Genomic DNA, 26,660 nt, shown 5'->3' with positions numbered 1-26,660 from the left:
CACATCGATCTCATATTTCTTTCCCAGTTTATATTGAATTCCCGTTGAATTGCGGCTTTGCAGGGGAGAAGATGTGCGTCTTTATATTTTTTTTTCTATCCTTACCCGCCGTGAATCCGGCTCGAATTGAGCCAATTTTTATGAATAGTAGAGCTAATTGACTTCGTCTCCCTAGAATTGATGAGGTAAAGCTCGTGGGGAGATATGGAGATTTTTCGATTTTTTTTCCAGTAATTTTCAGTTCAAAATTTGAGCTTTTGAGCAGGAGTTTTGAGATTTGTGCCAAAATTTCCTATTATTTTTTCAAATATTTTTGCTTTTGTAAAAAAGGTGTAGTAGAAGTTTTGTAGTGCCACTATTTTTTTTTTGAAAATTATGTTTTGGCGGAAAGTTCTTTAAAAAAGTTAATCAAAATTTTTGGCGCTTTAGTCAAATTAATTTTCTGGCAAAAATATTAGTAATTTTGGCGTGAGTTCAATTTTCCCATTCTTAAAATTTCACACAATTAAGAATTTTAAGATTTGGGTTTTTTTTTCAACAAAAAATCAAATATTTACATGAAAATTCGGCGGGAAATAAAAAAAAATATTCCGATTCAATGTGTGAATAACTTTTTGCGGGGAATTCAAATTTGCATTATTTAAACTTTTTTTAAGCTCGAAAAATTGAAATTCTTAAATAAATAAATAAAATTTTCCTCGAATTTTGAATGTTTCGATTTTTTAGCGTTATTTTTTCAAAATTTCCACTAAAACTCTAGTTCTAAAGTTCTAAAACTTTAAAAACTTCCTAATGTTGTGGTCTTGTGTTTTTTTGGCAGCGATTTCCAAATTTCTGAAATTCCAACAAAAAAACCACTACGTCAGTTTGCATATCCAACCCCCCCCCCCCCCCCCCCCCCTCTGAGCCAATCAATCATGTGCATTTTGAATTGGCGCCAAGGCAATCTTCGTAAAAAATAACAATAGAGTCATCCCTCAGAACAGAAAAGAAACCCGCCCGGGGGCTCAAATACACATGTCATTTTTCTTTTTTCGCCTGATTTTTAGCCTAAATTAGTGTTTAGCAATTTTTTAAGGTAACTCGGTGGAGTCATTTGAACTTTTTAAACTAAAATTTCAGAAAAAATTCTTTTTTTTTGTCAAAAAATAATTTTCCCGCCGGAATTTTTCAAAAAAATAATTTTTATTTTATTTTTCAAGTTCCTTGTTTCCTCTTTATTTTTTTATTTTGCCCCCAAAAGTTTTACACTAAAATATTTAATTTTCAGGTAATTCATCGAAAGTCTTTCTATTTTCCGCATCTCTTGTTCAAAATAGTAACCTACTAAAACAAGGTGAGCCTAATTTTTTTTAAATACTGTATTTCCAAAAAGTAGTCATAAGATATATTATGAAAATTTTCAAGAATCTTCGTACAATATTTTGGCAGAAAATTTGAATTTTGAAATTTTTTGGTAAATTTTCCTGGAATATTTGAAATTAATTTTTGGCGCCAGTTTCAAAACATAAAATTTAGAATTTTTTTTAAGTTTTGAAAAAAATTTTTCAACAAATTTTGGCGGTAATTTGTGAATTTCTTTTTTTTTAAACATATTTCGAAAAAATTATTTTGACATAATTTTTTCAATAAAAAAATTTGCACAAAGTTTAAAATAAGTTGTTCAAAAAATTTTCTAGAATCTCGATTTAAAAAATTTCTGACGAATATGCCGCAAACTTACATATTAGAAAAAAAATTGGCGGGAAATAAAAGAACACAGAATTTTTCATAAAATTTTAAATAATTTGGCGCAAAGTCTAAAAATTGTTCTGAAAAAGATGTTTTTTCGACAAAATTCGAATTTATCAATTTTCTAAAAAAATATTTCCAAAGAAAGAGTTTAGCGCGAATTTGAAATTTTTGAAAAAGTGACAGTTGTCATACTCAATTATTTGCAAAAAATTTTTAAATAAGACAATTGGCGCGAAGTTCAAAAATTCCAGAAAAAATTTTGCGCAAAAGTCAAAATTTTGAGAGTTTTTGGCGCGAAATTCATATTTTTCAAAAAAAAATTGGCGGGCTATACAAAAATTCAAAAAAATTCGGCAAAAAATACAAAATTTTTAACATGTTCAACAACTAAACCACCAAGAAGTTCCTCTTTAAAAAAATTTCCAAAAATTACAAACTCCTCCTGTATTACCTGTATTTCCACTACCTTTCTTATATTAATTTTCTCAATTTTCTCCTGTATTTCTCTGTCTCTCCCCTCCCCAACAAGCCTTATACGTGTGTTTTTCCTCAAAACTGGGCGTGGTCTCGGCGGCCCTCTGGCGATCTGTGTCTCCCCTAAGTCTCTCTCTCCCCCATACAATGGGTCTCACGGCTCTGTTACGCGCCGAGCCACGTCATAAGTTTTCTTTAAATTTTTTTTTGTTTGAGAAAAAGCCCCTAGGCCAGCCCGAAGCCCAAAAAATTTAGAAAAAATAAAATATTCCAGGGGGAGAGAGAGAGATGGGCTTCAACGTGCCCGTCATCAACCGAGACTCGGAGATCCTCAAAGCGGACGCCAAAAAGTGGCTTGAGCAGCAGGATAATCAGAAGAAATGCGTCCTGGTGATAGTCTCCATAGCCCTACTACTCGACAATATGCTCTACATGGTCATTGTCCCAATTATTCCGAAATACCTTCGGGACATTCATAACTACCAGGTGACCTTCGAGGGATACCACAATGAGACAAGCCAGCTTGCAAACGGGACCTATCTGGTAAGAGAGGTCGGCGGAAGGATTAACTTTTTGGATGAGGAGCTGGAATTGGGATGGCTCTTCGCTTCAAAAGCTTTGCTGCAAATTTTTGTGAATCCGTTTTCGGGATATATTATCGATCGAGTTGGATACGAGATTCCGATGATTTTGGGGCTATGCACCATGTTTTTCTCCACGGCTATATTTGCTCTTGGAAAGAGCTATGGAGTTTTGCTTTTTGCAAGATCGTTGCAGGTTAGTTTTTTTCTTTCTTTTTAAGAATAAAGTGTTAAGCAGACAAACTGTCAGCTGACTTTAAAACTATAGAAAAAAACCGCTGCTCAACTTTAAATTCATCTAAAAAAATATTTTTTTAAGTATCAAATTGTTCTGGAAGGTTTTTAGACTTTTTGAAGCTTCTGGAAATTTCAAGAAATTTTTGGATTTTTTTCAGAATTTTCTGGAGAAACTTTTAATGTTTTTGAAAAAAATTCCTGATGTTTAATCATCGAAATTTTCTAATAGCTACAAGAAATTTAGAGGTTTCGGAAAATTGTCCAGAGTCTTCAAAATGTCTAGAATTTTCAATTTTATACTACTTCCTAAAACGTTCTGGTTCAGAAATGCCTAAAATTTTTGTTTGAATCTTTTCAAAAACACTCTAAAGCTTTCTGGAATATTTTAAGATTTTTTCAAACCTTCCCTAGTTTTCTAGAAAATTTTAAAAAGCTTCTACAAAGTTCTGGAAATTTGTAAAAAATTTTTAAAAAATTAAAAAGTTTTTAACGTCTCAGAAAATTGTGAACAAATTATTGAAATTTTTTAAAGACTTTAAAAAATTCCAAATGGCTTCAGAACATCTTAGAAAATTAAATAAAATTCTGGGAAATTCTAGAATTTTTTTTTAGTTTTAGAAAATTTCCCCATTCCTGGCATTAAATCTTCCCCCAACGCCAACTTTTTCCCAAGAAAACTTCAACTCGCCGAGCAATTTAATTTGGTTCCTCTTCCTGCTCCTGCCATCTTTCCAATTTCTTACGAAAACCGGTCATCATTCTGTATATAAAATTCGAATCTTTTCCCTTCCATTTTTTTCGCGTTGCTCTTCTAATGTCGGAAACGGAAAGGATTTCTGAAATGCTCTGCGGCTCCGAGTCTTTTCGCACTATTTCCCAGCCGGGCGTCGAACGACTTCGTGCTAATTAACAACAGCAAAGAAGAAGCTGGCGAAAAGAGAAGGAGCTCGCAGAGCAGTAGGAAAATGAGATGGTCCCGGGTGATAAGTACGTCCCCCTTTCGGTGTCCCCTGGGACAGGCGGGGACATCTCCGTAGGTGGTAACATGGACAAATTGGAGATGGAAAGTAGAGGAGAAGAAGTTGTTGGGAAAAGTTTTCAACAAAACTTGGAAGAATTTCAAAATCGGAGCCATGGAGAAGTAGAATCCCTAAACAAAATCTAAAATAATCTAAAAAATTGTGAAAATTCTAGAATGTTCTTGAAAACTTTGAACATCCATTAAAAAGTTGCTGATTTTTCTTTAAACAATTCTGGAATTTAGAAAAATTTTTAAAAAATTTATAGAACTTTTTAGAAAGCTTCAAAAACCTCTGGAAATTCTGGAAACTTTTTGGGATATTACCTGGGAGTTCAGGAAATCTTAGAAAATTTAGAAAAAATTCTGGAAATTTTCGATAATTTTAGAGAGTTTTAGAAAATATTGAATAGCTCTCAAAATTGAAGAGAATTTAGAAATGTTCTAGAAAGTTTCTGGAAATATCAACAAATTTGTGAAAATTCCTTGAATTTACTGAAGTTTAAGGAGTTTTTAAGAGATTTTCAAAGACGTCGGCAATATTTGTATAAATTTCAAAACTCTTAAAAACTGAAACTTTTTGAAAATTTCTAAAAAAAATTTCAGGGCTTCGGCTCAGCGTTCGCCGATACTTCCGGTCTTGCCATGATCGCCGATCGATTCACCGAAGAAAACGAGAGATCAGCGGCACTTGGAATCGCCTTAGCCTTCATCTCGTTCGGGTGCCTAGTTGCTCCACCATTTGGCTCCGTATTGTACTCACTCGCCGGAAAACCCGTACCTTTCCTGATTCTGTCATTTGTCTGTTTGGCTGATGCTATTGCAGTTTTTATGGTGATCAATCCCCATCGGAGAGGCACTGATTCTCATGGAGAGAAGGTTCAAGGTATGGGTTATACGTTTAAAAATTTTAGGATTATTAAAAGTGGTGTAGTCGAAATTTTTTATTGATTTACTAGACTCAAAATTGTCTGAAAACACCGAATTTCATAATGAAACTTCTTTAAAACTTTTCAAAAAAAAAGAGGTTATGTTGGCTTAAAAATTAACCAACAAAGAGTTAAAATTTGAAATTTCGCCAACTTGTCAACGTCGCAGCAGCTGGGAACTAACTTTTTTGAAATCACCAATATACTTTTGATAAATAAGTCAACTATCTTGCTTTTCAAATCAATTTAGGCGCATTTAATGTCGATGGATCACCAGAAGTTACCAAATTTTGCCAAATCTGGTGATCCATATGTTCCTTAAATGTTCCTAAATCGAATATCAACTTGTGTATCCAAAATTAGACGGTGATTTTAAAATAAGTTAGTTTCCAATCGTTGCGACATTGACAAACCTGTCAAATTTGAAATTGTAACAAGTTTTACGTCATTTTTAAGCCGCCATAACTTTGTTTTGAGAAGAAGTTTCATTATGAAATTCGGTGTTTTCAGACACAGTTTAAAGTTTAAAAAAGCAATAAAAAATGTCCACTACACCGCCTTTAACGTCTAAAAAAGCCGAAGAGTTTAAAAGAATGCTAAAATGTTCAGCTTGTCGGTTCCTTTCAGCAATTTTGACAATGTTCTTTTCTAGAAACTTCCGCAGTAAAATAATTAAGATTTTGAGAACTTTTAGACGCTTTTCAAATTTTATAATATTTTGAAAATTCAGCGCCCTGATCATTTTTAGAACTTTCAGTACACAGAAAGTTCATTTCCGATAACTCAGCGATGTTACAGTTATCAAATTGGAAAATTTTTCAGTTTTTTCTGCAATTTTCAAGGCTTTCTCGGCGATTTCAGAGAAAAATTGTGAAGAATTTGAATGTGACAAATCTCATATATTTTCGACAGCTCGATGGTATTTCAGTTCTTAAATTTGAGAGTTTTTCGGAAAATTTTGATTTCATCTTCCAGAATTAGACATTTCCTCATCAAGGTCCGAACCGAGCTTTCCAAAAATATAAATTTAGCACTTTCGGCATTTTAAGCGATTTCGGCAACTTACTAAAAAAAACTTTGAAATTTTAAGAAAAATTATTACCACAATGTCCGACTCTACAACTTTCAAACAGATAGAAATTTACTCACTAGGGAATGGTCAGCTTAGGGGTGAGGTACCTAGAGACGCCACATATGCCAAACGGAAGCTGAGATCATTGGCTACAAGAATATGCTTTCAAATTCTGCAACGGACCTCTGGGAGTCTGGAAATTCTTGTCTGAAATTATGCTTTTGAATGCTCGAAAGTGGTAAGAATTTAGAATTTATTACAGAAAAACGTTTAATTAATAAAATTAGTTTTATACTTGAAACAAGTACTGTATGCACTGTATCAAAACACATTTTCATCTTTTCTAGGTATTCAACTTCACGTTTTTCTGTAATAAATTCTAAATTCTTACCACTTTCGAGCATTCAAAAGCATGATTTCAGACAAGAATTTCCAGACTCCCAGAGGTCCGTTGCAGAATTCGAAAGCATATTCTTGTAGCCAATGATCTCAGCTTCCGTTTGGCATATGTGGCGTCTCTAGGTACCTCACCCCTAAGCTGACCATTCCCTAGTCAAAACGGTACCTGCCCAAACTCAAACGTTTCTTTCCAGGAACCCCAATGTGGCGTCTCTTCATGGATCCCTTCATCGCTTGCTGCTCCGGAGCCCTCATCATGGCCAACGTCTCTCTCGCCTTCCTCGAGCCCACCATCACAACCTGGATGTCCGAAATGATGCCAGACACTCCTGGCTGGTTGGTCGGAGTCATCTGGCTCCCACCATTCTTTCCACACGTTCTCGGAGTCTATGTGACCGTCAAAATGCTCAGGGCGTTCCCCCACCACACATGGGCGATTGCTATGGTTGGGTTGGCTATGGAGGGAATCGCGTGTTTTGCAATCCCCTATACCACATCGGTGATGCAACTTGTCATCCCGCTCTCTTTTGTATGCTTCGGAATCGCCTTGATCGACACCTCGCTCCTCCCGATGCTTGGACACCTTGTGGACACCCGCCACGTTTCGGTTTACGGATCCGTCTACGCGATCGCTGACATTTCGTACTCGTTGGCTTACGCCTTTGGACCCATCATTGCCGGATGGATTGTGACCAACTGGGGATTCACCGCCCTCAACATCATAATCTTCGCCACCAACGTCACCTACGCCCCAGTTTTATTCCTACTGCGGAAAGTTCACTCCTACGACACCCTCGGCGCCAAGGGTGACACCGCCGAAATGACACAGCTCAACTCATCGGCTCCAGCTGGCGGATACAATGGGAAGCCTGAAGCAACTACAGCGGAATCCTATCAAGGATGGGAAGATCAGCAGTCGTACCAGAATCAGGCACAGATCCCGAACCACGCCGTGTCGTTCCAGGATTCAAGGCCCCAAGCCGAATTCCCCGCCGGATATGACCCACTGAATCCGCAGTGGTAGTCGTAGATTTGGATCTCTGAATATGTTTATTCTACCAAGTGCAATGGCCAAAATGACTAGCCTAGATTGCTTTATTTCCTTTTTTCTTTCAGATTTCTCTTCTTTTTTTGTGTCCTTTCATCCTTCTCTGTTACTCTACAAATTGTGAATTAGTATTTATGTATAAGTTTTATTTATTTATTTAAGTAAACCAAAAAACATTTTGAATGTTTCACAAATCAAAAAAAAGAATCGAAACCTTGGTGGTTTGGTGTTGTCGACTTATATATATATTCTTGACACTTGGTTAGTGTTTTAGCTTAAAATTAAAAAATCTCAATCTAAAGATTGTTTCAGCAAAAAAAGTGTCTTAGTCTTTTGAAGGGATATTGATTTGGAGTTGTTTAAAAGACAGTGCAATGTAAAATTAATGTAGTTTTTCGGAAAATTAATATTAATTTTGGTGGGATATTGAGCTAGTATTAGTGGGGGATCGGTGTCGGGCTACTGTAGTGATTTCGTATAGAGTAATGTCAAATTTTGGCAGAAACTAAGATTTCTGTAGCCTAGGCCCAAGCCTAAGCCTAAACCTAAGCCTCATACTACGCCTAAGCCTACGCCTAAGCAAAAGCATGAACATAAGCCTAAGCGTAAGCCTAAGCCTAAGCCTGAGTCTAAGCCTAATTTGCAAAATATACACAATTTTGAAAGTATAACAGATACTAAGAAGTAAATTTTGTTCCAGATGGAAAAGGAAAAAGTTGACGAACTTCCACCAAATGACAATTGGTATGAGGTAAGTAAAACCACCGCTCATGAACCTTTTTTGTACTCCTACACTCCCATGGGGCAAGAAACCTTTCGATTTAATTAGATTTGAAAATTGTGAGAGATTTCACGCAAAAAATCGTATCTAGTGCATCTTTCCCCTGCTATTTCTTTTTGTTCGAACAAAAAAGCACCAAAAACCCATTAACAGCTAGCTGGCTCATTTCGAAGAGGCTTCTGTCTTTCTTCATCCCCTTAGCAAGAAGAACTCGGTCCCCTTTTTCAACTGAGAACTAATTAGTTTGAAACAATTTTTCTTGTTTCGCCTTCTCGATCACCACCAAGACACTCCCTCTTTTTTTGAAAATAAATTTCAAAAAAGTATTATGAGAATTGTGGCATTTTTCCTAAAAAATCAATTCTTCCCCATACAAATTGCTTACCGTAATCTTAAGAGTGTAAAGGTAAAGTTGGCTGAAATATTAAATTTTAAGCTTTAAAAAATTTTCAGACTGCACTGCCAAAGCCGCCGGTACCAAGCCTGGAGGCCACGCTAGATAGGTAAGTGTCTTTCAAAATTGATCAGCAGGTGGCCATAAATTACCTCTCACAGAAATATTTTGCAAATGGAATGTCAATTGATAGCACTTAAGTTTACAATTTAGCATCAAACAACAAATTTTGACGCCAATAATAGCTGATTTTATCTCGGTTGGCTTTGGTTTAATCTAAAAACTTTCAACTAATCTAAGTTTTAAAATAAATGATTCTATAGTTTTGTAGTTTGAAATTTATTAATACTTTTAAAATTAGCCGAGATATAACCTGCCAAAGTTAAAGTGCTGGATATGGTGCATCGATAAACTAGCTATGACAAATTTCAGAGGCTCATATCCGGGCTGTCATTGGTTTTATCAAACAAAGTATAACTAAATAATTTTTGAAATATGTTTCTCTATAGTATTGTAGGTTAAAATGTATCAATATCTTAAAAATGAACTGAGATATGATCATTTGAATTTGCGTCCGACATCTCACGAGCCCGTTAAGAAACTCGCGAGGTGTCCGCCGCTTCTCAAACTAAATTCCAGATATCTCGAATACGCTGCCGTTGTAGCCGTAGGCCAGAAAGCCTCACTAGCGACAACCCACGATGCAGCTCACAAGTTCGTGCGTCAAGCTACTCCGTTACAGGAGCAACTGCTGGAAATTGCGGAGAAGTCGCCGAATTGGGTGGGTTCTCGCAAGTTTTCTAATTGAAAAAAAAACATTTCAGGCCACAAAATTTTGGCTCCCCGAGATGTATATGAGAGTTAGGATGCCAACGCCCGTGAATTCAAATCCGGGGTATATTTTTCCGAAAGTCAAATTTGAGACAAAGGAGGATCACATCAAATATACGGCATTGCTGACAAGAGGGCTCTTGGAGTACAAGAACTTGATAGACACGTGAGTACAGTACCCCTACAGTATCCCTATAGTCTGGCAAGACACCTACCACCGCCGTCGATATTTTCCAGAAAACAAGTGTGCCGAGAAAAGTCCACTGGCGCGCAAAAACTCCAGATGTGCATGGAACAGTACGACCGAGTTCTCAGCTGCTACAGGGAGCCGGGCGTCGGCGAGGATACCCAAATACGAAAGCAGAAGACGAATGATGGGAATGAACATGTACTCGTGATGTGCCGGAATCAGACTTTTTTGCTCCATTCGCGAATCAATGGAGCTCTAGTGTCATATGCAGATGTGGAGTACCAGCTGGCGCAGATCGAGGAGATTTCTAAGATTAATCAAAACGTGGGACCCTGAGTTCAAAATGAAAAGTTTAAGAATGACTTCAGAACACCGCAAATATCGGAGCCTCTGGCGTTGGCCCGCGTGATAACGCGGCTCTTTTTTGGCAGGATATGCTCACAGTCGAGCAGAACTCAAAATCCTATGAATGGGTAAAGTCGGCGCTTTTCGTGGTGTGTCTTGACATGGAAGATCCTATTGATTATGGGAAAAATGGTCTGAGAACTTGCATGTACCTCCAACCTTGAAAAAGTTTCAGATACCATGAGCATTTCCGAGAAGGAGAAGGAATTTGTGGCGCGTGGCTACTCAACTCTGACCGGCCATGGAAGTTCAAAGTTCGGGCTCAATCGGTGGTATGATGCGACTATTCAGCTGGTGGTGTCTTCCAGTGGTGTGAATGGGTTGTGCATAGAGCACTCGACGGCCGAGGGGATTGTGATTATTAATATGGCTGAAACTGCTATCAGATATGCACAGAAGTACTTTAAAAGCAAGATGGTGAGGTTTTTTGCGTTGGGCTGTAGGACTGTAGACTGTAGGAGTGATGTAGGGGTACTGTAGATATACGGTATGGTGTTACTGTAAAAGTACTGTTGAGGTACTGTAGGGAGCTTTTGACTAGTACACAGGCTCGGTAATGTTGATTAAAATACTGTAGTGGAGTGATTTGTACATGTGTAATTCACAAACTGTAGCTGTACTTTAAATGTAATGGATACTGTAGAATCGCATTATTAACTATAAATTTGCATATTTTTTTAGGTTTGGAACGACGTGCGCAATGTACACCCCAAATCTCTGACATGGCATTTTAGTGAAAATTCTAGAAATATTCTGAAAAAGCAGGCGGAAGTTTTCGATGAGCTCGCCAACGAACTGGAGCTTGAAGTTTTGATTTTCAACGAATTCGGCAAAGATTCCATCAAAAATTGGCGTGTCAGTCCGGATGGATTTATTCAGTTGATTATGCAATTGGCGCATTATAAGTTGGTTTTTTAGTCAAACTATATCATAATTTCTGCAAATAGTCCCTGGTGTTAAGGAATCACTGATTAGAGTAGAAACAGGACACACACACAAATATTTACTCGCTATTTTTTCAGAACACATGGTCACCTCGTTTCCACCTACGAATCAGCTTCGGTTCGGCGATTCGGTGCGGGAAGAGTTGATAACATTCGGGCGAACACACAAGAGGCGCTGGAATGGGTTACGGCAATGGCGAGCAAGAAGGAGTCTAAAGAGAGAAAGCTGGAATTATTTAAGAAGGCTGTGCTCAAGCAGGTCAAGGTCACGTTGGAGGTAAGAAAAACGGAACACTTAGCCTAAGCCTAAGCCTAATCCTAAGCATAAGCCTAGCATTAAGTAAGGCAATAGCTCTTCCCATATTTTGGCTCTGGCCCTGCCCATACCTTGTTCTTTCTTGGCTCTATCTCCGCTTATATCTTGGCCCCGCCTATGTCTTGACTCTAGCTCCGCTCAAATATATATCGGCTCAGACTCCGCCTATGTCTTGGCATCGCCAATAAATTTAAAGTTTTTCAGAACATCAGCGGCTACGGTGTCGACAATCATCTTTGCGCCCTATTCTGTCTCGCCCGGGAAAGGGAAGAAACGACCGGAGAAGATATACCATCACTGTTTCTGGATCCTCTGTGGTCTGAAGTTATGCGATTCCCATTGTCGACAAGCCAAGTCACAACCTCTCTGGATATCCCTGATTGCTACCTGACGTATGGTGCAGTGGTCCGCGATGGCTATGGATGCCCGTACAATATTCAACCGGATCGAGTGATTTTTGCGCCGACTGCGTTCAGAAGTGATCCGAGGACTGATTTACAACATTTTAAGAAAAGCTTGGCTGGAGCTATGAGAGATGTCAAGGAGCTGCTGAGCAACTGAATTTTATTATTATTTTTTGAGATATTTTTTATTTAATTTGGCAATAATTTGAATATAGAGATGCATGTAGTTGAGTGCTCAGAATTTTTTCCCTTAATTGGAAATAAAGTGGATTTGTATATACTTTTCTGTCTCCTAAATATTTTTTTTGTCAACTTTCGCCAAACTTTTTCTTTCTTTTTCAAAACCATCTCATACTTTTGGCAATTTTCGTTACACTGTCGCAAATGATTGTACTTGACAATTTATATTATAAAATTTGACAACTGCATCAACAAACTTTTCTCAGCTTTTGCCAAATAATCTTCGAGCGGCTCTAAATTTTTTGATAAATTCTTTCGCCAATTCTTGCAACTCTCTCTTCAACTTTTGTCAATCTTTGCCAATTTTCCTCAAATGTTCTCTTAAACCTTGTACATTCCAACCAAAACTAGATCGTCATCACAATCTTCAAAAAACCCGGGAACAAAGTCTGAGGTTCCATTCCCTCCACGTCACGATCTATTGGCCTCTCCACTACCTGCCACGTCATCCCAGAAACACCAGACTCCGCCCCAAACTGTCTCCAGGCGAATTGTGCAACGTGATGCTTTTTTTGCTCGACACGTTACGTCAGCCGCCCGCCTGAAACGTCGTTTTCAGCACCTTCAATCAGCTTATCGCGGAGTTTCAGGCACACACTTTGTGCTGATAAAAAACATGATTGAGCAAAAACGGAATTTCATTTTTGTTCCCCCACCGGCGCCGGCTCGGGGCTCTCACTTTTGATTTATGTCCCCATTCATGTCCCTGCAGGAGGGCTTACCAAATTTCGAGAATTTTTCGAGAAGCGATAAGCTTGTATGAGTGACCGGTACCTGGTACTTATGACCGCCGCCGCCGCCCTCTCCGTTCATATTTTGTCACATGTGACTGTGTGCACATTTTTGGCTCTTTTTCGAGTTTTTTTTAACAATTGTTTATTTTAAAAAACCGTTTCAGAATGTGCCAATTACATAATTTCCGTCCAAAACGGGATCCGTGCTCGGCTGCCAATATCAATGAGGTAAGCACTTCATTTCAAACCTATATATCTTTACAAGTGGAGAAACTAGGCAAAAATTGTGAACTATGAAAATAAAGCTATGAAATTGCTCTTTTTTTTTAAATTGACACATTTTCAAAATCTCTGTTCACTGATGAGATATAGTTGGGTTTGAAGTTGAAAAAAAAGAGAGGGCTAATAGTAAGCACAAAATTTTCAAACGGTCATAACTTTGCCGTGAATAGCGCTATTAAAAATTTGTTAACAAGCAAAATATAGCTCTAAAATTACTCTATATTTCATTAATTGACAACTTTTTGATAACTCTATTCAGTGTGGAGTTGTAGGGGTTTGAAGCCACGGCACCAAAAAAGAGGTCACTCAGCTTTGAAATGTGAAACTTTCAAACCTTCATAACTTCGCACTGATCAACACTATTAATAATTTAATAACTAACAAAATACAGTTTTTAATTCAAAAAAATGTTTTATTAGGTTTACTCATTGCGAAGGAAGTTGAAGGATTTTCAAAAGTTTATAACTTTGCACTGAAAAACGTTATCTAAAATTAATTAACTATTGCTCTCAAATTGTGTTATTGTTTGTTAGTTAACAAAATTGGGGTTTCAATTGAACACTAATTTTCTTTACCATCATTTTTTGTGTAAGATTCTCAAAAAGTTATCTAGTAAACTTGAAATAAATTGTTGATTTTCCAAATTCCAAAGACAAATTTCATGTTCAAATCAAAAGATCAAACAGTTTGTTCCAATTTTATGTCAAGAATCTCAAAACTTTTTCGCTTTGTTCTGCCAAAGTCACATGCACTATCCCTTATCATATAAGCTTATTGTCCTTTCTTACAGATAACCGTCGAGCACACGGCAATCAAATGGACCGTCTCGTTTCAGCTGAAGATGATAATCGGGCAGGCGACACTGCGCTGCAGATGCTTAACTGATGCCACAAAGCTGGTAAGAGAGAGTGGGTACCTGGAAGAGACGCTGAGAATCTGGGGGGAGAGGGTTTATAATTTATCGGTGTCACGTGTGTAGGGTTTCTGAAACTCGCTTATCAGTTGTGTGGAATGGAAGATAAGCTGATAAGTAGTGTAGTCGGACTAAAATGGAATTTTAGGCTTTCTGAGGGCGAGATGAAAATTGTGAAGAGACTAGGGATATTTGTTCTCTTCAAACTTCAATAACTTGGCCAAGAAGGAATATATCAAAAATTGTTTTCCAGGTCCTTGATGTCCGCGACCTCTCGATCCGTTCTGTATCCATCAACGGTGTCGACTGTGACTTCAGAATTGCTCCAAATGTCTACACTTTCTTCGGCTCCAAAATGAGTGTGTACCTTCCACCGCAGTTCCAGAAGGCTGGGACTATTTTGTGAGGGTTTTTTGGCCATCAGGGAATTTTAAGAAAGAAAAACTTTGTAGGCAAGTCACTGTTGCCTATGGAACATCGCCGGATGCAACTGCTTTGCAGTGGATGAAGAAGGAGCAGACTGCTGATAAGAGGGTGAGTATACTCTTTTAGGAAAGATTTGTTAGAAAAAGTTGGGATGTAGAGATTTCTGAACTTTCATTGTCATTGTACGATTTCCATTTTTTGCCTTTTTTCGTTCAAAAAGCTCAAGATTAGAAATTCCTAAAGGAGCTTAAGCCTAAGCCAGCCAAACATCAAGCCTGAACCTAAACTAAAACTTAAGCTTAAGCTAAAACCTAGGTCTAAGCTTAAGCTTTAATCTCAGCCTAAGCCTAAGCCTAAAACCAAACAAAAATAAAATTCCAGATGCCATACCTTTTCTCCCAATGCCAAGCGATTCATGCTCGCTCGATCGTCCCTTGCATGGATACCCCGTCCGTAAAGAGCACCTACGAGGCAGAGGTCACCGTGCCTACTGGAATGACCTGTCTCATGTCAGCCATCGGCCAGGGATCCAAGGGAGACGATGACACTACCACCTTCTTCTACAAGCAGCCAGTCGCAATTCCAAGTTACCTGATCGCTATTGTGGTTGGGTGTCTTGAAAAACGAGATATCAGTGATAGATGTGCAGTTTGGGCTGAGCCATCAGTCGTTGACAAGGCTCACTGGGAGTTTGCGGAGACTGAGGATATCCTAGCGTCTGCTGAGGAGATAGCTGGGAAGTATATCTGGGGAAGATATGATATGGTTTGTCTACCACCGTCCTTCCCGTTCGGTGGAATGGAAAATCCATGTCTGACCTTCCTAACGCCCACGCTGATTGCTGGGGATAGGAGCTTGGTGAGCGTGATTGCTCACGAGATCGCACACAGTTGGTCGGGCAACCTGGTGACGAATTCCAGCTGGGAGCACTTTTGGCTCAATGAAGGGTTCACTATGTTCATTGAGAGAAAGATTTGCGGACGGTTGGTGTCGGAGGATTATCGACAGTTTATGGCGTTCAATGGATGGACGAATTCGTTGATTCCAGCAGTGAGTTGATGTGTTAGAACCGATGTATCTCCGCGGTAGAAAGGGCTATAAAAAAGTTGTTCACTACTAATGTATGCAAAATTTCAAGCTCTACATTTTCTGGCACCTTTCTGATAGCTCTGTAACCTTATGGGAAGGCCAGTAACACCTCTCTTCCTAAAAAATAAACTTTGAAAGGCATGTTCCAAGCTGATAAGACCAGCATTTTTTGTATTTTGCTTCTCCGAATCACCCCATCATTTCACACCGTATTTCGAACCGCATAGATAAGAAGCTTATCACACCAAGTCAGGCTTCCTTGAAGACAAAGTTCGAATCTTACAGGTCTATGAGCAATTCACGCCTACTCACCAGTTCACAAAGCTCATTCAAGACCATACAAACGTCGATCCAGACGTTGCATTCTCGTGTGTTCCCTATGAAAAAGGATCAGCACTGCTCTTCTACCTTGAGCAGAAGCTCGGAGGAAGTGAGATCTTTGAGGCTTACCTTAAAGATTATCTCAAGACGTTCGCACATCAGGCGATTGATAGTTGGCAGTGGAAGGATCATTTGTATAAGTACTTTGCGGATCAGAAAGAGGTTCTTGATACAGTAAACTTTGATTTATGGTTCAATGGAGTTGGTATGCCACCAGAGAAGCCTAACTATGGGCAGTCGATGGTTGAAGCTTGTGAGGTCCTTCTGAAGAAGTGGCTTGCCGCCGATGAAAGCACTGTTGGGGACATTACGTCTGAAGATTATTATGCTATGCAGCCCCTTCAACAGATTGAGCTGCTATCCCAGCTGTGGCAGCACGACCCTCCAATTGAGCACTACAAATTGGATGCTTTGAACAAGCTGTACAAGTTGAACGATTCGCAGAACTCTGAGCTATTGTTGAAGTGAGTTTCAGCCTGCTGGACATCTAAATTCAATGAGCTAATCATTTTCAGCTGGCTCCGATTGTGCATCAAATCCAAATGGGAAGAGTGTATCCCGAAGGCGCTGGACTTTGTCAACTCTCAAGGCCGCCTCAAGTTCTGCAGGCCGATTTACAGGTAAGGACAAGCTCAAAAGCATCAAAAATTTTCACTTCTATAATTCCAGAGACCTCGCTCAATGGCCGATTGCCAACAAAAAAGCCCGTGACGTCTACCTCAAGGGACGTAGCCAAATGCATCCGATCACCGCCGAAATGATCGCCAAGGACCTTCACATTCGTCACTCGACTCACACAGTTTGCTTCTAAGCTTTCCCTGATTTTATTTTGTACATTCCCACCACCCACGTACTTGTGAGCTTGTAGGTCTTTCCCCTTTTCCCCTGATTTTCGTTAAATTGTGGTTAAATAAACTTGTTTTTTTTTAAGTTTATTAGAAACAGATTTTTGCAGCTAAACAGAAGAAACATAATTTTTTTGAGAAAGCAAAGATTTCTTATTCATTGAAAATGTCGTGATCGGTTTGATAGCCTTGCACTTCGTTGAAAATGAGCCGTTTCCATTCAATAAGAGTCCAATCGTCAATGTCATTAACCTCATCGTCCGGAATTTCTGATGCGGGGGCGTTTACTTCATCGTCCTGTAAAATTATTAAATGTAAAATCATTAGCAAACCTTCTTGTCATTATTTTTTGAATCTGTTGTCTTTTTGGGGCGATTTTCGGGCAGTTTTTCATGGTTTTTTTTTGCCGCTCTTTGAGATGTCTCATTTTGCGTTTTTTGTTATTTTCTTTTTCTGAATTCTTGATTTTTTTTTACTTATTTTTCTCTCTTTCTCCTCATTCCTTCTCGTCCTAAGCCTAATCCTAAGCCTAATCCTAAGCCTAAGCCTAATCCTAAGCCTAAGCCTAATCCTAATCCTAAGTTTAAGCCTAAGCCTAATCCTGAGCCAAAGCCTGAGCCTATGCCTAAGCCTAAGCCTTTAAATAAGTTTACTGACAAAGCGTTAAAATTTCGTACCTTGAACCATAGTATATGGATGATTAAGTGCATCTTCAACTGAATACCGTTCTTCAGGATTGATTTTCAACATATTGAACAGGAGATCACGAGCCATGTGTACTGAAAGTATCATTTCTTCTTCAAAATTCTGTATAGCCCGACTCACGTGTCAAATGATCCTTCGGGTTCTCAGTCTCCGGCAGAAAATTGGAATCCGGAACTATTTCATTGAAAGCACGTGCTAGATGTTGTGGCAACGATCGAACATACACAGCGCCTATTGGTTCTAATTGATTAATGAAATGATCGTCTGGTGTTCTTAATACACTAGAAATTTGTGTCCATTGATCACGTATATCTTTGCCCGGGAAAAGAACGGTATGGTTGATCATTTCAGCAAGTATACATCCGACTGACCAAATGTCTACTGAAATTATGAATTTAGAGTTTTAGAGTTACTGTACATATAATTTGTGTTAGTCCAAAATTACAAACCTTTTTCCGAATAGTTCAGACCCAAAATAACCTCGGGGGCTCTGTAGTATCTTGTCCCCACATAATCTGACATTCTCATGTCCACGTTGCGTCTTCTTGCCAATCCGAAGTCTAAGACTTTTAACACACAACGTTCGTTCACGACAATATTCGATGGTTTTAAGTCCTAAAATTTTGAAATTTTGAGAATGTTGTCTATAGTGGTGTACATAGACGTACACGATGAATGAATCCCAAATTGTGAAGGTGCTTGATTGCGCACAAACTCTGGTAGACCAAGAATGATAATGTTTCATGATCCAATCTGATAATGCATATAGTTATTTTTCAATTGCCGATATTCAATTGATTGTCAATTGACGAAAAGTTAGAGCATTGTCAGTGGGGATTTAGTTTAAATATGTTTATAGTCTCCAACCTTCAATCTCCAACTCAGCCAACTCAACCAACCAGCTCAACCAACAACAAATCTCAACCAACAAAATCCAAATCCAATCTCCAACTCTCCAACCCCGTCAATTTTTTTTTGCTATTTTTTCTAACTTTTGTCTTTTTTGAGAAAAAATAATATTTTACGTATATTAGTCTTGGACCTGGGAATTTATTAACAAGTCCATCATATACATTTTAAAGTACGCCTAATCATAAAAATCAGCCATCATGCCTCTTACCTTAATCGATGTATCACCTCGTGTAGATTGTGTGTCATAAATTCCATAACCAGATATACCTCTTGAAACGATGAAAGTGAAGTATCCGGTGTGAAAGCGTTTAGCAGACGGATTATCTGAAATTTTTAGCATTTCCTAGATTTCAAATAATTCTTACATTTGGGTGTTTCAGAGTCGTTAGCAGTATAAATTCTCGATATGCTCGCCTTGCACTCATTGTCAACAGAAATGGTTGTTGCATCTTCTTGATTGCTACGCGTTGTGTTGTCACTAGGTCATCGGCCATTCTAAATGTAAGCAAAAAAAATGAAACACTCACTTCAAATTTGATCCATTCTAGTTTCTACTGTTAACCGCGAACACGGAGTTCTGGATTCCCTCATATTTTGAAATGTAAGATTTTGCGGCCATTTGGGCTCGTCGACGGCCGTGTCCACTTACGTTGGGTGGCGCGCCGTGGCTCAGTGATGTTCTATGATATAAACATAAACATAGCTTAAACTCACACGACAATCCCCTGAGCGCCGACATTCAAAAATTTAAGGTTGACATAACGGGTTGGAATAGTGAAAGTAATGCCCGCGCCGGCTATCGGGTCCTGAAAACGAGTTTCAATTATGATATAATATATGAATACAAACCGTAATAGTAACTTGATGAAATTTGGAAGGTAAATTCATCTTGTTGCGTCTGTAAAATCATTAGTATCAGGGAGAAAAATAATATTATTGTACTCGGCATTTACATATATATTTGCATGTTAAATATAAACGCGTTGACGGTAATTTAGAATTCAAAAAGCGTAATTAGACAAAAAAAATGTGCCTTTGAAAAAGAGAGACTCTAACTAACTAGTAAGATTGTTGTAAAATGATTGTTGAATGAAGATTGAAAAGTATGATTTCCAATTTGAAACTACAGAAAAAATCTATAAATATTTCATAATAGTTTGCTTATCATTAAAAAATGTTTTCAATTTTCCTCAAGCAGGAACTGATAAAAATTGTTTAGTTGCATGAAAACTGACAACTCATTTCAACCCACATAGAAATTAATAATTCTATAAGACGGAGAATGAAAAATGATATTAAAGGTACGCGCCAGTGAGGATTTTATTTAAATACACTTATCCAAAACAACCAAATATCATAATAAAACACTAAAAAAAAATGTTAGATGTTTCATAATTTTCGGTCAAAGTTTTGGCAGATTGCCAAATTTTTGAAAAATATGAGCTTTTGAGGAAATCCAACGCAATGTCGCATGTTGCGACCCCTACAATGTTTTAATACAAATAATTAAAACAAAATTAAAATATAAAAAATGTAGGAAAACAATTTTTTGGTCTACTTCCAAAATTATGAGTGGCAAAAACTGAGTAATTGCCACTTTTTGACGGGAAATAAAGTTACTGTATGTTTTCATTTAACCCATAATTATGAAAAAAACGTTTTTTTTAAACAAACTTTTTTCAGAATAGTAGACCAAAAATAACCTCGGGGACTCTGTAAAAAATCCGAAATTTCAAATTTTTTGAACACACAACTATTGTTCACGACATGAAGTTTAATAGTAAGTGTTTTTATATTTTTAAACAAAAACATTTTACGTGAACATTTTCTTTCTAAAAAAAAATTTTTTTTAACATAAGTAAATTTGTTTTAAAAAATATTTTGAAAATAAAGAAAATGTTTCCCGTGAACTTTTTTCCCAACAAGATACTTTTAAAAAAGTATAAACAAAAAAATCAGAAGTGTCAAAAAATCAATAAAATTGATTCATTTTGCAAGATCAACTTGTAGCAATCTCGACGTTTCCATCAGGATAACAATTATGAGCAAGTCGTCTAAATCGGTAAGTACGGTTGCTTCAGATCACATTGCAGAAGCCAATGATCCTTCCAGCAAAGCCAATCGAAAGCTTCATCAAGTGACGGAGCTGTGTGCCCGCCAACGGCTTGCTCCACCAGTCTCCTCACCGCCGAACAGCTCACCGATCCTCCACAAATCCCGACGGCCTTGTCCAACTCGGTCAACACTGCGATTGGTGGAACTCCATCCGACTTTGAGTCGTAAGTAACTTCCTAGAAGAATGCTGTGAACTAACAAAACTAAATTGATTTCAGGAACTCCGGGCTATCTGACACCTCGGCAGGATCGGGCCGCGCCAACTCGGCCGTTTCCGAGACGACCACAGCAATGTCGGCGACGTCTCCGGAGATTATTATGAATGGTAAGACGATGCATGTGTGCTCTAATGCAGAGAACCTTTACAGATCTTCGAAAAGGAAGCCTGTTTGGCCGACAGAAAGGGAGTCTGGCTACCACGGATGGAGGGCCCCAGAGTGTTACTATCATTACTTTCTCGAACAATGTGAGTACGGCGGCTGTGGCCAGCAGTTTCGAATTTTTCCAGACTAACATGTCAACTGCTTCCCAGCCCACCAGCCTCGATGACAAATCCCAAAAGTCGCAGAAAACTGGATCAATGAAGACTGGAATTCCGATGGTAGGCATTCGCTTTCTACAAATTTCTTGTCTATAACTAGATTTCTTTCAGAGATCGCCTGGATCTTCCATGGCTGGCAAAGGTGCGATGTCTCGTAAAAAGTCGCCGAAAAAGCAGATGGATGCTCTGAAGAAAGAGCAAGTGCCGGCTGCTCCGGATTTCTCAAAAAAATCCAAAAAATCTAAGAAATCGAAGAAGTCGAAAAAGGCCAGAGTTGCGAGAAAACCCAGAATGCCCAAGAGTTCTGTAGATTCTACCAGCTCTTCAGACGAATCAGGAAAATCGGCAAAATCTGCGAAATCTACAAAAATGGCCAAGAAATTGGTTTGTCCGGCTCCTCCTATGAATGCGGACTTCTCGAAAAAGTCGACAAAATCTGGAAAATCTGCGAAAATCGCGAAGAAAGTTGCTGCTCCGGTGGCTCCAGCAGTGGATGGAGACTTTTCCAAAAAGTCGAAAAAATCAGTGGCCAAAAAGTCCGAGGCACCGCCGGCTTTTGGACAATCTGGAGTTGTGAAGAAGGGGGACAAGCAAAAGCAGAACGATAGTGTATACTTCCCAGGTGTCAATAAGTGAGTTACTTTGAATATAGCCGGAGTAGGGGTCCCAGCTGAGTGAGGCGTGAGTGACGCCATGAGGCCGGCGCGGCGACCGCTGAGGCCGGCGCAGGCGCGGATGCGGCGACCTCAAGGGAGCCTTAAGCCGGAGAATATTGGAACTACCCTATCAATGTAGCATCTATAATTCTAAAATTTCAGCCCTTCTACTGCCAAGTTCGGAAAATCAGCTAGCTGTAAGCCTGGTCAAGCCTCGACCTACAATTTCCCGGGTGCCGGAAAATGCGCCCGTCGTATGGATGAGGTGGCTCCACCGACTCCAAAATTGAATGCAGGCGACGCAAGCCACTGTGTCTACAATGTTGCTCAACTTCCACCGGCTCAGCGACGCATGCCACCTCCGATTGCTACTGGAGCTCCAAAGTCGCTTTTCGGGACTCGTAAGGCCAAGGTGAGTGACATTAGAATCTAGATTTTGATTAAATATCACTATTTGTGATTTCAGACAGCTCCGAATCCGGTTCCAGCTCCTCATGTCATGAGCAACACTGTTGCTCCGACTGCTCCAAATGCTTCAACCAGAAACAAGATCGTCGTCTTTGGCACCACGCCTGATGGAAAGTCAACGGTAGCTTTGATATACGTTGAAAATTTGGAACTTTTCCAAATTTCCAGATCCAAATGACAATCGACATGAAGGTGGTGGCCGGGGAAATGCTCAAAGGCTCGGATCAGCCGGTGGACTTGGTCCCCAAGAAGGTCGTGGTTGCCGGACAGGAAATCACAGTTGATTCCAAGTCGAAGAACGAAAAAAATGAAATGCCCCTTTGAATGAGTGTGAACCAATAAAAGTGATGCTTCAAAATATGATTTCATTCTCTACATCGTTAAATTTGTTTTTAAATTTTCAGAAATTTCACGTGAAAAAACTCAGAAAAAAATAACAGAAGGTTAAAAAATCGATAAAATTCATTCATTTTGTGGCAAGCTCGAAGTTTCCATAACAAATATGAGCAAGTCGTCTAAATCGGTAAGTACTGGTGCTACAAGTCTGAGCAGAAGCTCAGCACCTTTCAGCAAAGCCAATCAAAAGGTTTATCAAGTACGGGATCTGTATGTACTACAACTGACGGATCCGATTTTGAGTCGTAAGTAACTTTCTAGAAAAATTCTGGGAATTCATGAGAATAAATTGATTTTAGAAATTCCGGGCTTATGAGCACCTCAGCCGGATCAAGCGGAGCCGCTGCCTCCGAGCCGACCACAGCGAAATCGCTGACGTACTCGGAGACTATGAATGGTAGGGCGCTGCAAATTCACTCTACACTGGCAATGTAGTGACAGAAACTATTTAGATCTTCGAAAGGGAAGCCTATTTGGCCGACAGAAAGAGAGCCTGGCGACCACGGATGGGGGACCCCAAGTAAGTGGATCGGCTCGGCAGCTTCAAAAACGTTTTTCAGCCCTCAAGCCTCGATGACAAATCCCAACAGTTCAAGAATCCAATTGAGTCAGATAAACCAGGACCGTCTACGGAACCTGGGAGATCAGCGAAAATTGAGCAGGAAGCTCCGGCTCCGACTTTGAAAAAATCCGAGACACCGCCGGCTTTTGGACTCTCTGGAGTTGTGAAGAAGGTGCCTAGTGTCTATTTCCCAATTTTCAATAAGTGAGTTATTTTGGTTATAACTCTGCCAAAGTTAGTTGGCAACTCTTCGATATCTTGTTTTTCTGACGAGTGCAACTATTATTTGCAACTATTATAACTCCGCAACAAGTGGGGATAGAAACAAGTACTCAAATAACAAAATGTAGACCTTGAAATTTTCTATATTAAATTAATTAACAATTTTCGGCCATGTCATCCGCTAAGGAGTTAATAACGTTTTAAGATTGGGTGTCAAAATTCCAGGCTTCCTCCCAAGCCTCCGGGAAACAGAAGAGGCACCGGCAGTATGAATTCCGTGGCTCCGCCGACTCAGAAAATCAATGCACCTCACATTGTCTACGATGTTGCTCAGCTTTCTCCGGCTCAACGACGCATGCCACCGCCGGCTCCGATTGCTGCAGAAACGACAAAGGCCAATGTGAGTTGATAGATTCGAATTGAATATCACTGTTTGTAATTTCAGAAAGCAGCTTTGGCTCCGGCTCCAGTTCCAGCTCCGCTTCCAGATGCAGCTCCTCAAAGCGCAGACAAAAAGTTCCCGGGTACCGGACAACGCCTCGGCAGTAATGTGGCTCCATTACATTGAAGTCATTGAAGACCACTGCACCGCAGATTGTTAACAATGTTGCTCAGCTTCCACCGCATCGCCGACGCCTGGCGTACTCGGCTCCGAAGTCGCTCTACAGGTATCGCAAGGAGCCAGATGCTTGGGCTCCAGCTCCGATTCCAGGTGCAGCTCCCCAGGTCATCAACATAACTGCAGCTGCTCCGACTGCCCCGACTGCTCCAACTGGCAACAAGATCGTTATCGTTGGCACCACGCCTGATGGGAAGACAACGGTATTAGTTTCGGGAAATTTTCTCTCGAAAGTTCTAATTTTTCCAAATTTCCAGATCCAAATGACGCTCGACTTTAAGATGGTCAAAGGGTCGCAACAGGTCACCCTGGTGCCCAAGAAGGTTGTGGTTGCCGGAAAGACGAAGAACGACAAAAAACCCCTCTGAGTGCGTGTGAACTTGTAATAAAATTACTGCATTAAACTTCGATGATTTCTATCTCTCATTTCCTCCCGTACAGAATCATCTTTCAAAGACCAACGTGTTGATGACGACGGCGACTAGTGGACTGTCCTTCTATGAACCTTATTGTTGGAGTCGAAAATAGTCGGTGGAAGAGAGAGGGTCGAGGAAATCGTATTTTCTGCACTGAAGGTAGATCAGAAGTTCAGAGCTAGAAAAATAGAAAATAAATAGACGTGATGAGGATTTTTAAATAGATAATGTTGTCATGTTCTCGAAAACATCGAAAACATCGAAAATTCCAGTATTTGAGGTCATTAAATTTTCTTGTAGTTTATGTAACCGTATTTTTTTTCCTGTAGAAATCGTGGCGAGACCAACTTACTTAGAAAAACAGAGTATACCTTTAAAGGGAATTGTCAAATTTTACGGAATTGATGGCATATAATTGATGTTAACAAAATCATATTAACTTATTTTTGTTGCAAAAAGCTTCAATTTTAATAGATGTTTGCTTATATACACTCCGACTCAGCCGTGTGTCGATTTACGTAGCTCGTGTACTCCTCGAGGGGAAGGGCTTTAAAATTTTAGCTTGAAACTCCTGGTTTTGTGCCATTTTCGCAGATTTTTTTTCGCAGCTTACGTTTATATTTCTAACAGAAAATCTTATTGTCAGGAAAAACTCTTTGAAACCAAGAATTGCAGTTTTTCTCATTTTCCACTTAAAAATCGGCAAAATTGTATTACGTGAACACCAGACTTTGTGAATGCGTATTGGACACCAAATTTGACTTGCAATATATCTCGTAGCGAGAACTACAGTAACCCTTTTAAAAGACTATTGTAGCGCTGGAGTCGATTTACGGTATCTCGATTTTCGATATGGATACAGCGATATTCAATATTCTTAATTTTTCGTAATGTTTTGTAATTTTTTTATTGTTTTCTTTTGATATTTTTTTCGATTAAAAATTGAGTTCTGTAAATCGACACAAGCACTACAGTAGTAGTTTAAAGAGTTACTGTAGTTTTCGCTATAAGATATTTTGCGCGTCCAATATGATGCGCAATACGCATTGTTAGAATTTTGTGTTCCCGAAATAGTTTCCGGGGCATAAATTTTTGGAATTTTGACACTTTGGCAGTAAATCAGTGTAAAATTGGCGTTTTGCGAAAGGGAAAATCGTTGGATAACACGGTTTTTTCCTCAAAACTCTGCCGAAATTGAAAAATTTTTGTGATTTTCCAGCTTTACAGCAAGAAATTGTGGGTTTTCCAAATTGGCGATTTCACTTATTAATTTTTAAAAACTGTATTTATATCCCTTTTCCTCGGGGAGTACACAATCTGCGTAAATCAACACTAGGCCGTGTTTGAGGCCAAAAATGGCTTCATGAGGCCATTCTTCTATGATTTCTAGTTGAGAACAAAAGAAAATCGTTAAAAAATATTAATTTAGTTTTTTTTATAACGACACTTGTTAATAATTCTCGTTATCTTCGAAGAAATTTTCACTTTCTCTCCCATTAAGATCGCTTATTGGGGGGAGTGTTTACTGTAACTTTTTCTCTTTTTTGTTCGGTCGTTATTTTCCCATCATCTTTTATCATCACCTCCCTCACGTCATAGCCGTATATAAACAAGATTTCGTCAGACCAATTACTTTTTTTTTTGAAAATAAAATGAACATTTTGATATTATTGCTGCTTATGCTCATTGGAGGTAGGATTTTCTTTCTTTCTGGTATTCCCTGAAATTTGAAGTTTTTTATTCCAGAATCCGTTTCTCTGACTATGCTCGGATTGACACGTGGCTCCCGAGTTGGCGCTGCTGACGACGACCCTCCATATTTCCCGGAAGAAGACGATTTCCCGAGAGCTAGAAGCCGCGTGCCGACCTACGAACAAGCTATCGGGACAGTTGCTGGAAAAGCTGTAAGTTGAGAGCTTTCAAAGCTACATAAATTAATTTATAATTTGAAAAAAATTGCAGCTCCCGGCCCGTCGGTGGGAGGAATTGGAGCCAACTCATCGGCAAATTCTTGGGGCTCCGCTGAGAAGACGCCCACTTATTTCCAGAGTTTTGGGTCGTGGTGGTGGACTTCACAACTGAATTTTTGTTAATTTTTGCATGTATTTTACTATAGATCTCGTTTTTCTTGTTGATATGCGCTGGGAATAAATTAATATTTTTCTTGTTCCAGCAGCTTTTCTACATTAAATTTTCGATCGAAAGCCGGAAATAAACGGAAATCGATACTTTTCGAATAAATTTACTGAAAAAAAACTTCAAAAACCAGCTGAAAATGTCTAACAACAAACAATTGTCTCTGATGAATTCTGAAAAAAATCCAATATATAAAATTAATGCAAGCGCGCCCTACCTAACACCGACGAAAGAGTGTGCAAAAT

General features: G+C 39.0%; 6 protein-coding genes and 1 pseudogene across 10 annotated transcripts; 6 read left to right on the top strand and 1 right to left on the bottom strand.

The window, feature by feature from the left end:
• Positions 1 to 1,268: 1,268 nt before the first annotated feature.
• unc-17 (Vesicular acetylcholine transporter unc-17) lies at positions 1,269 to 7,709 on the top strand. The gene is made up of 4 exons (NM_001392284.1): positions 1,269 to 1,336; positions 2,483 to 2,985; positions 4,651 to 4,930; positions 6,639 to 7,709. Exons 2-4 carry the CDS (start codon positions 2,497 to 2,499, stop codon positions 7,466 to 7,468), a joined length of 1,599 nt encoding a protein of 532 aa, NP_001379838.1. The 5' UTR covers positions 1,269 to 1,336; positions 2,483 to 2,496; the 3' UTR covers positions 7,469 to 7,709.
• On the top strand, positions 1,271 to 12,037 carry cha-1 (Choline O-acetyltransferase). Its single transcript, NM_001028432.4, has 11 exons — positions 1,271 to 1,336; positions 8,193 to 8,243; positions 8,727 to 8,776; positions 9,307 to 9,448; positions 9,492 to 9,664; positions 9,736 to 10,012; positions 10,057 to 10,225; positions 10,269 to 10,510; positions 10,775 to 10,998; positions 11,116 to 11,314; positions 11,558 to 12,037. The coding sequence occupies exons 2-11, from the start codon at positions 8,193 to 8,195 to the stop codon at positions 11,912 to 11,914; spliced, it is 1,884 nt and encodes a 627-aa protein (NP_001023603.1). The 5' UTR covers positions 1,271 to 1,336; the 3' UTR covers positions 11,915 to 12,037.
• An 858-nt stretch (positions 12,038 to 12,895) lies between these two features.
• Positions 12,896 to 16,750, top strand: ltah-1.2 (Peptidase M1 leukotriene A4 hydrolase/aminopeptidase C-terminal domain-containing protein; the record flags this gene model as incomplete). 2 transcript variants are annotated; one of them, NM_067984.7, is made up of 8 exons in its annotated part: positions 12,896 to 12,959; positions 13,804 to 13,911; positions 14,180 to 14,328; positions 14,379 to 14,460; positions 14,734 to 15,402; positions 15,727 to 16,286; positions 16,338 to 16,442; positions 16,492 to 16,750. In NM_067984.7, the coding sequence occupies 8 exons, from the start codon at positions 12,897 to 12,899 to the stop codon at positions 16,631 to 16,633; spliced, it is 1,878 nt and encodes a 625-aa protein (NP_500385.1). The 2 variants fall into 2 exon arrangements, with proteins under 2 accessions (NP_500385.1, NP_001368204.1); NM_001380155.1 differs by lacking the exons at positions 12,896 to 12,959; positions 13,804 to 13,911 and having other exon boundaries at positions 14,282 to 14,328; positions 16,492 to 16,633.
• Positions 16,739 to 19,184, bottom strand: kgb-2 (Stress-activated protein kinase JNK). The gene is made up of 9 exons (NM_067983.4): positions 19,134 to 19,184; positions 18,999 to 19,090; positions 18,650 to 18,779; positions 18,493 to 18,608; positions 18,041 to 18,125; positions 17,822 to 17,987; positions 17,493 to 17,753; positions 17,345 to 17,446; positions 16,739 to 16,964 (listed from the first exon to the last, which is right to left on the bottom strand). The coding sequence occupies exons 1-9, from the start codon at positions 19,170 to 19,172 to the stop codon at positions 16,957 to 16,959; spliced, it is 999 nt and encodes a 332-aa protein (NP_500384.2). The 5' UTR covers positions 19,173 to 19,184; the 3' UTR covers positions 16,739 to 16,956.
• Positions 19,185 to 19,501: 317 nt separating this feature from the next.
• Positions 19,502 to 22,418, top strand: Y37E11B.10 (BRCT domain-containing protein; the record flags this gene model as incomplete). Of its 2 annotated transcripts, NM_001372776.2 has the most annotated exons (10): positions 19,502 to 19,585; positions 19,968 to 20,064; positions 20,295 to 20,346; positions 20,397 to 20,563; positions 20,618 to 20,724; positions 20,768 to 21,000; positions 21,052 to 21,572; positions 21,759 to 22,008; positions 22,063 to 22,185; positions 22,233 to 22,388. In NM_001372776.2, exons 3-10 carry the CDS (start codon positions 20,326 to 20,328, stop codon positions 22,386 to 22,388), a joined length of 1,578 nt encoding a protein of 525 aa, NP_001359783.1. In that variant the 5' UTR covers positions 19,502 to 19,585; positions 19,968 to 20,064; positions 20,295 to 20,325. The 2 variants fall into 2 exon arrangements, with proteins under 2 accessions (NP_001359783.1, NP_001294131.1); NM_001307202.3 differs by lacking the exons at positions 19,502 to 19,585; positions 19,968 to 20,064 and having other exon boundaries at positions 20,299 to 20,346; positions 20,768 to 20,865; positions 20,908 to 21,000; positions 22,233 to 22,418.
• Positions 22,419 to 22,566: 148 nt separating this feature from the next.
• On the top strand, positions 22,567 to 24,233 carry Y37E11B.9 (annotated as a pseudogene). The gene is made up of 9 exons: positions 22,567 to 22,587; positions 22,635 to 22,705; positions 22,760 to 22,857; positions 22,913 to 22,980; positions 23,021 to 23,226; positions 23,470 to 23,644; positions 23,690 to 23,912; positions 23,957 to 24,066; positions 24,121 to 24,233. Coding segments are annotated over exons 1-9 (1,085 nt in total).
• Positions 24,234 to 25,803: 1,570 nt separating this feature from the next.
• On the top strand, positions 25,804 to 26,471 carry Y37E11B.7 (the record flags this gene model as incomplete). Of its 2 annotated transcripts, NM_067980.5 has the most annotated exons (3): positions 25,804 to 25,971; positions 26,026 to 26,183; positions 26,242 to 26,471. In NM_067980.5, 3 exons carry the CDS (start codon positions 25,932 to 25,934, stop codon positions 26,359 to 26,361), a joined length of 318 nt encoding a protein of 105 aa, NP_500381.1. The 2 variants fall into 2 exon arrangements, with proteins under 2 accessions (NP_500381.1, NP_001294648.1); NM_001307719.3 differs by lacking the exon at positions 25,804 to 25,971 and having other exon boundaries at positions 26,043 to 26,183; positions 26,242 to 26,361.
• Between the last annotated feature and the right edge of the window lie 189 nt (positions 26,472 to 26,660).

The sequence above is a fragment of the Caenorhabditis elegans genome, chromosome IV (genome assembly GCF_000002985.6).
Source record: "Caenorhabditis elegans chromosome IV".
Taxonomy (NCBI): Eukaryota; Metazoa; Nematoda; class Chromadorea; order Rhabditida; family Rhabditidae; genus Caenorhabditis; species Caenorhabditis elegans.
Note: the sequence above shows the minus strand (reverse complement) of the source record. Positions and strands in the feature narration are given on the sequence as shown.

What these genes read in the sequence shown, in the direction of transcription:
- kgb-2 (NM_067983.4), bottom strand. Translation starts at nt 19,172, where the DNA reads ATGAATTTACCTTCCAAATTTCATCAAGTTACTATTACG. An exon ending in CGACTCTGAAACACCCAAAT is followed by an intron (nt 18,609 to 18,649) that starts GTAAGAATTATT and finishes TAAAAATTTCAG; the next exon opens with ATAATCCGTCTGCTAAACGC. An exon ending in ATTTGGGATTCATTCATCGT is followed by an intron (nt 17,988 to 18,040) that starts GTACGTCTATGT and finishes TCAAAATTTTAG; the next exon opens with GACTTAAAACCATCGAATAT.
- unc-17 (NM_001392284.1), top strand. Translation starts at nt 2,497, where the DNA reads ATGGGCTTCAACGTGCCCGTCATCAACCGAGACTCGGAGATCCTCAAA. An exon ending in TTTTTGCAAGATCGTTGCAG is followed by an intron (nt 2,986 to 4,650) that starts GTTAGTTTTTTT and finishes AAAAAATTTCAG; the next exon opens with GGCTTCGGCTCAGCGTTCGC. An exon ending in TCATGGAGAGAAGGTTCAAG is followed by an intron (nt 4,931 to 6,638) that starts GTATGGGTTATA and finishes GTTTCTTTCCAG; the next exon opens with GAACCCCAATGTGGCGTCTC.
- cha-1 (NM_001028432.4), top strand. Translation starts at nt 8,193, where the DNA reads ATGGAAAAGGAAAAAGTTGACGAACTTCCACCAAATGACAATTGGTAT. An exon ending in TACAAGAACTTGATAGACAC is followed by an intron (nt 9,665 to 9,735) that starts GTGAGTACAGTA and finishes GATATTTTCCAG; the next exon opens with AAAACAAGTGTGCCGAGAAA. An exon ending in AGTACTTTAAAAGCAAGATG is followed by an intron (nt 10,511 to 10,774) that starts GTGAGGTTTTTT and finishes ATATTTTTTTAG; the next exon opens with GTTTGGAACGACGTGCGCAA.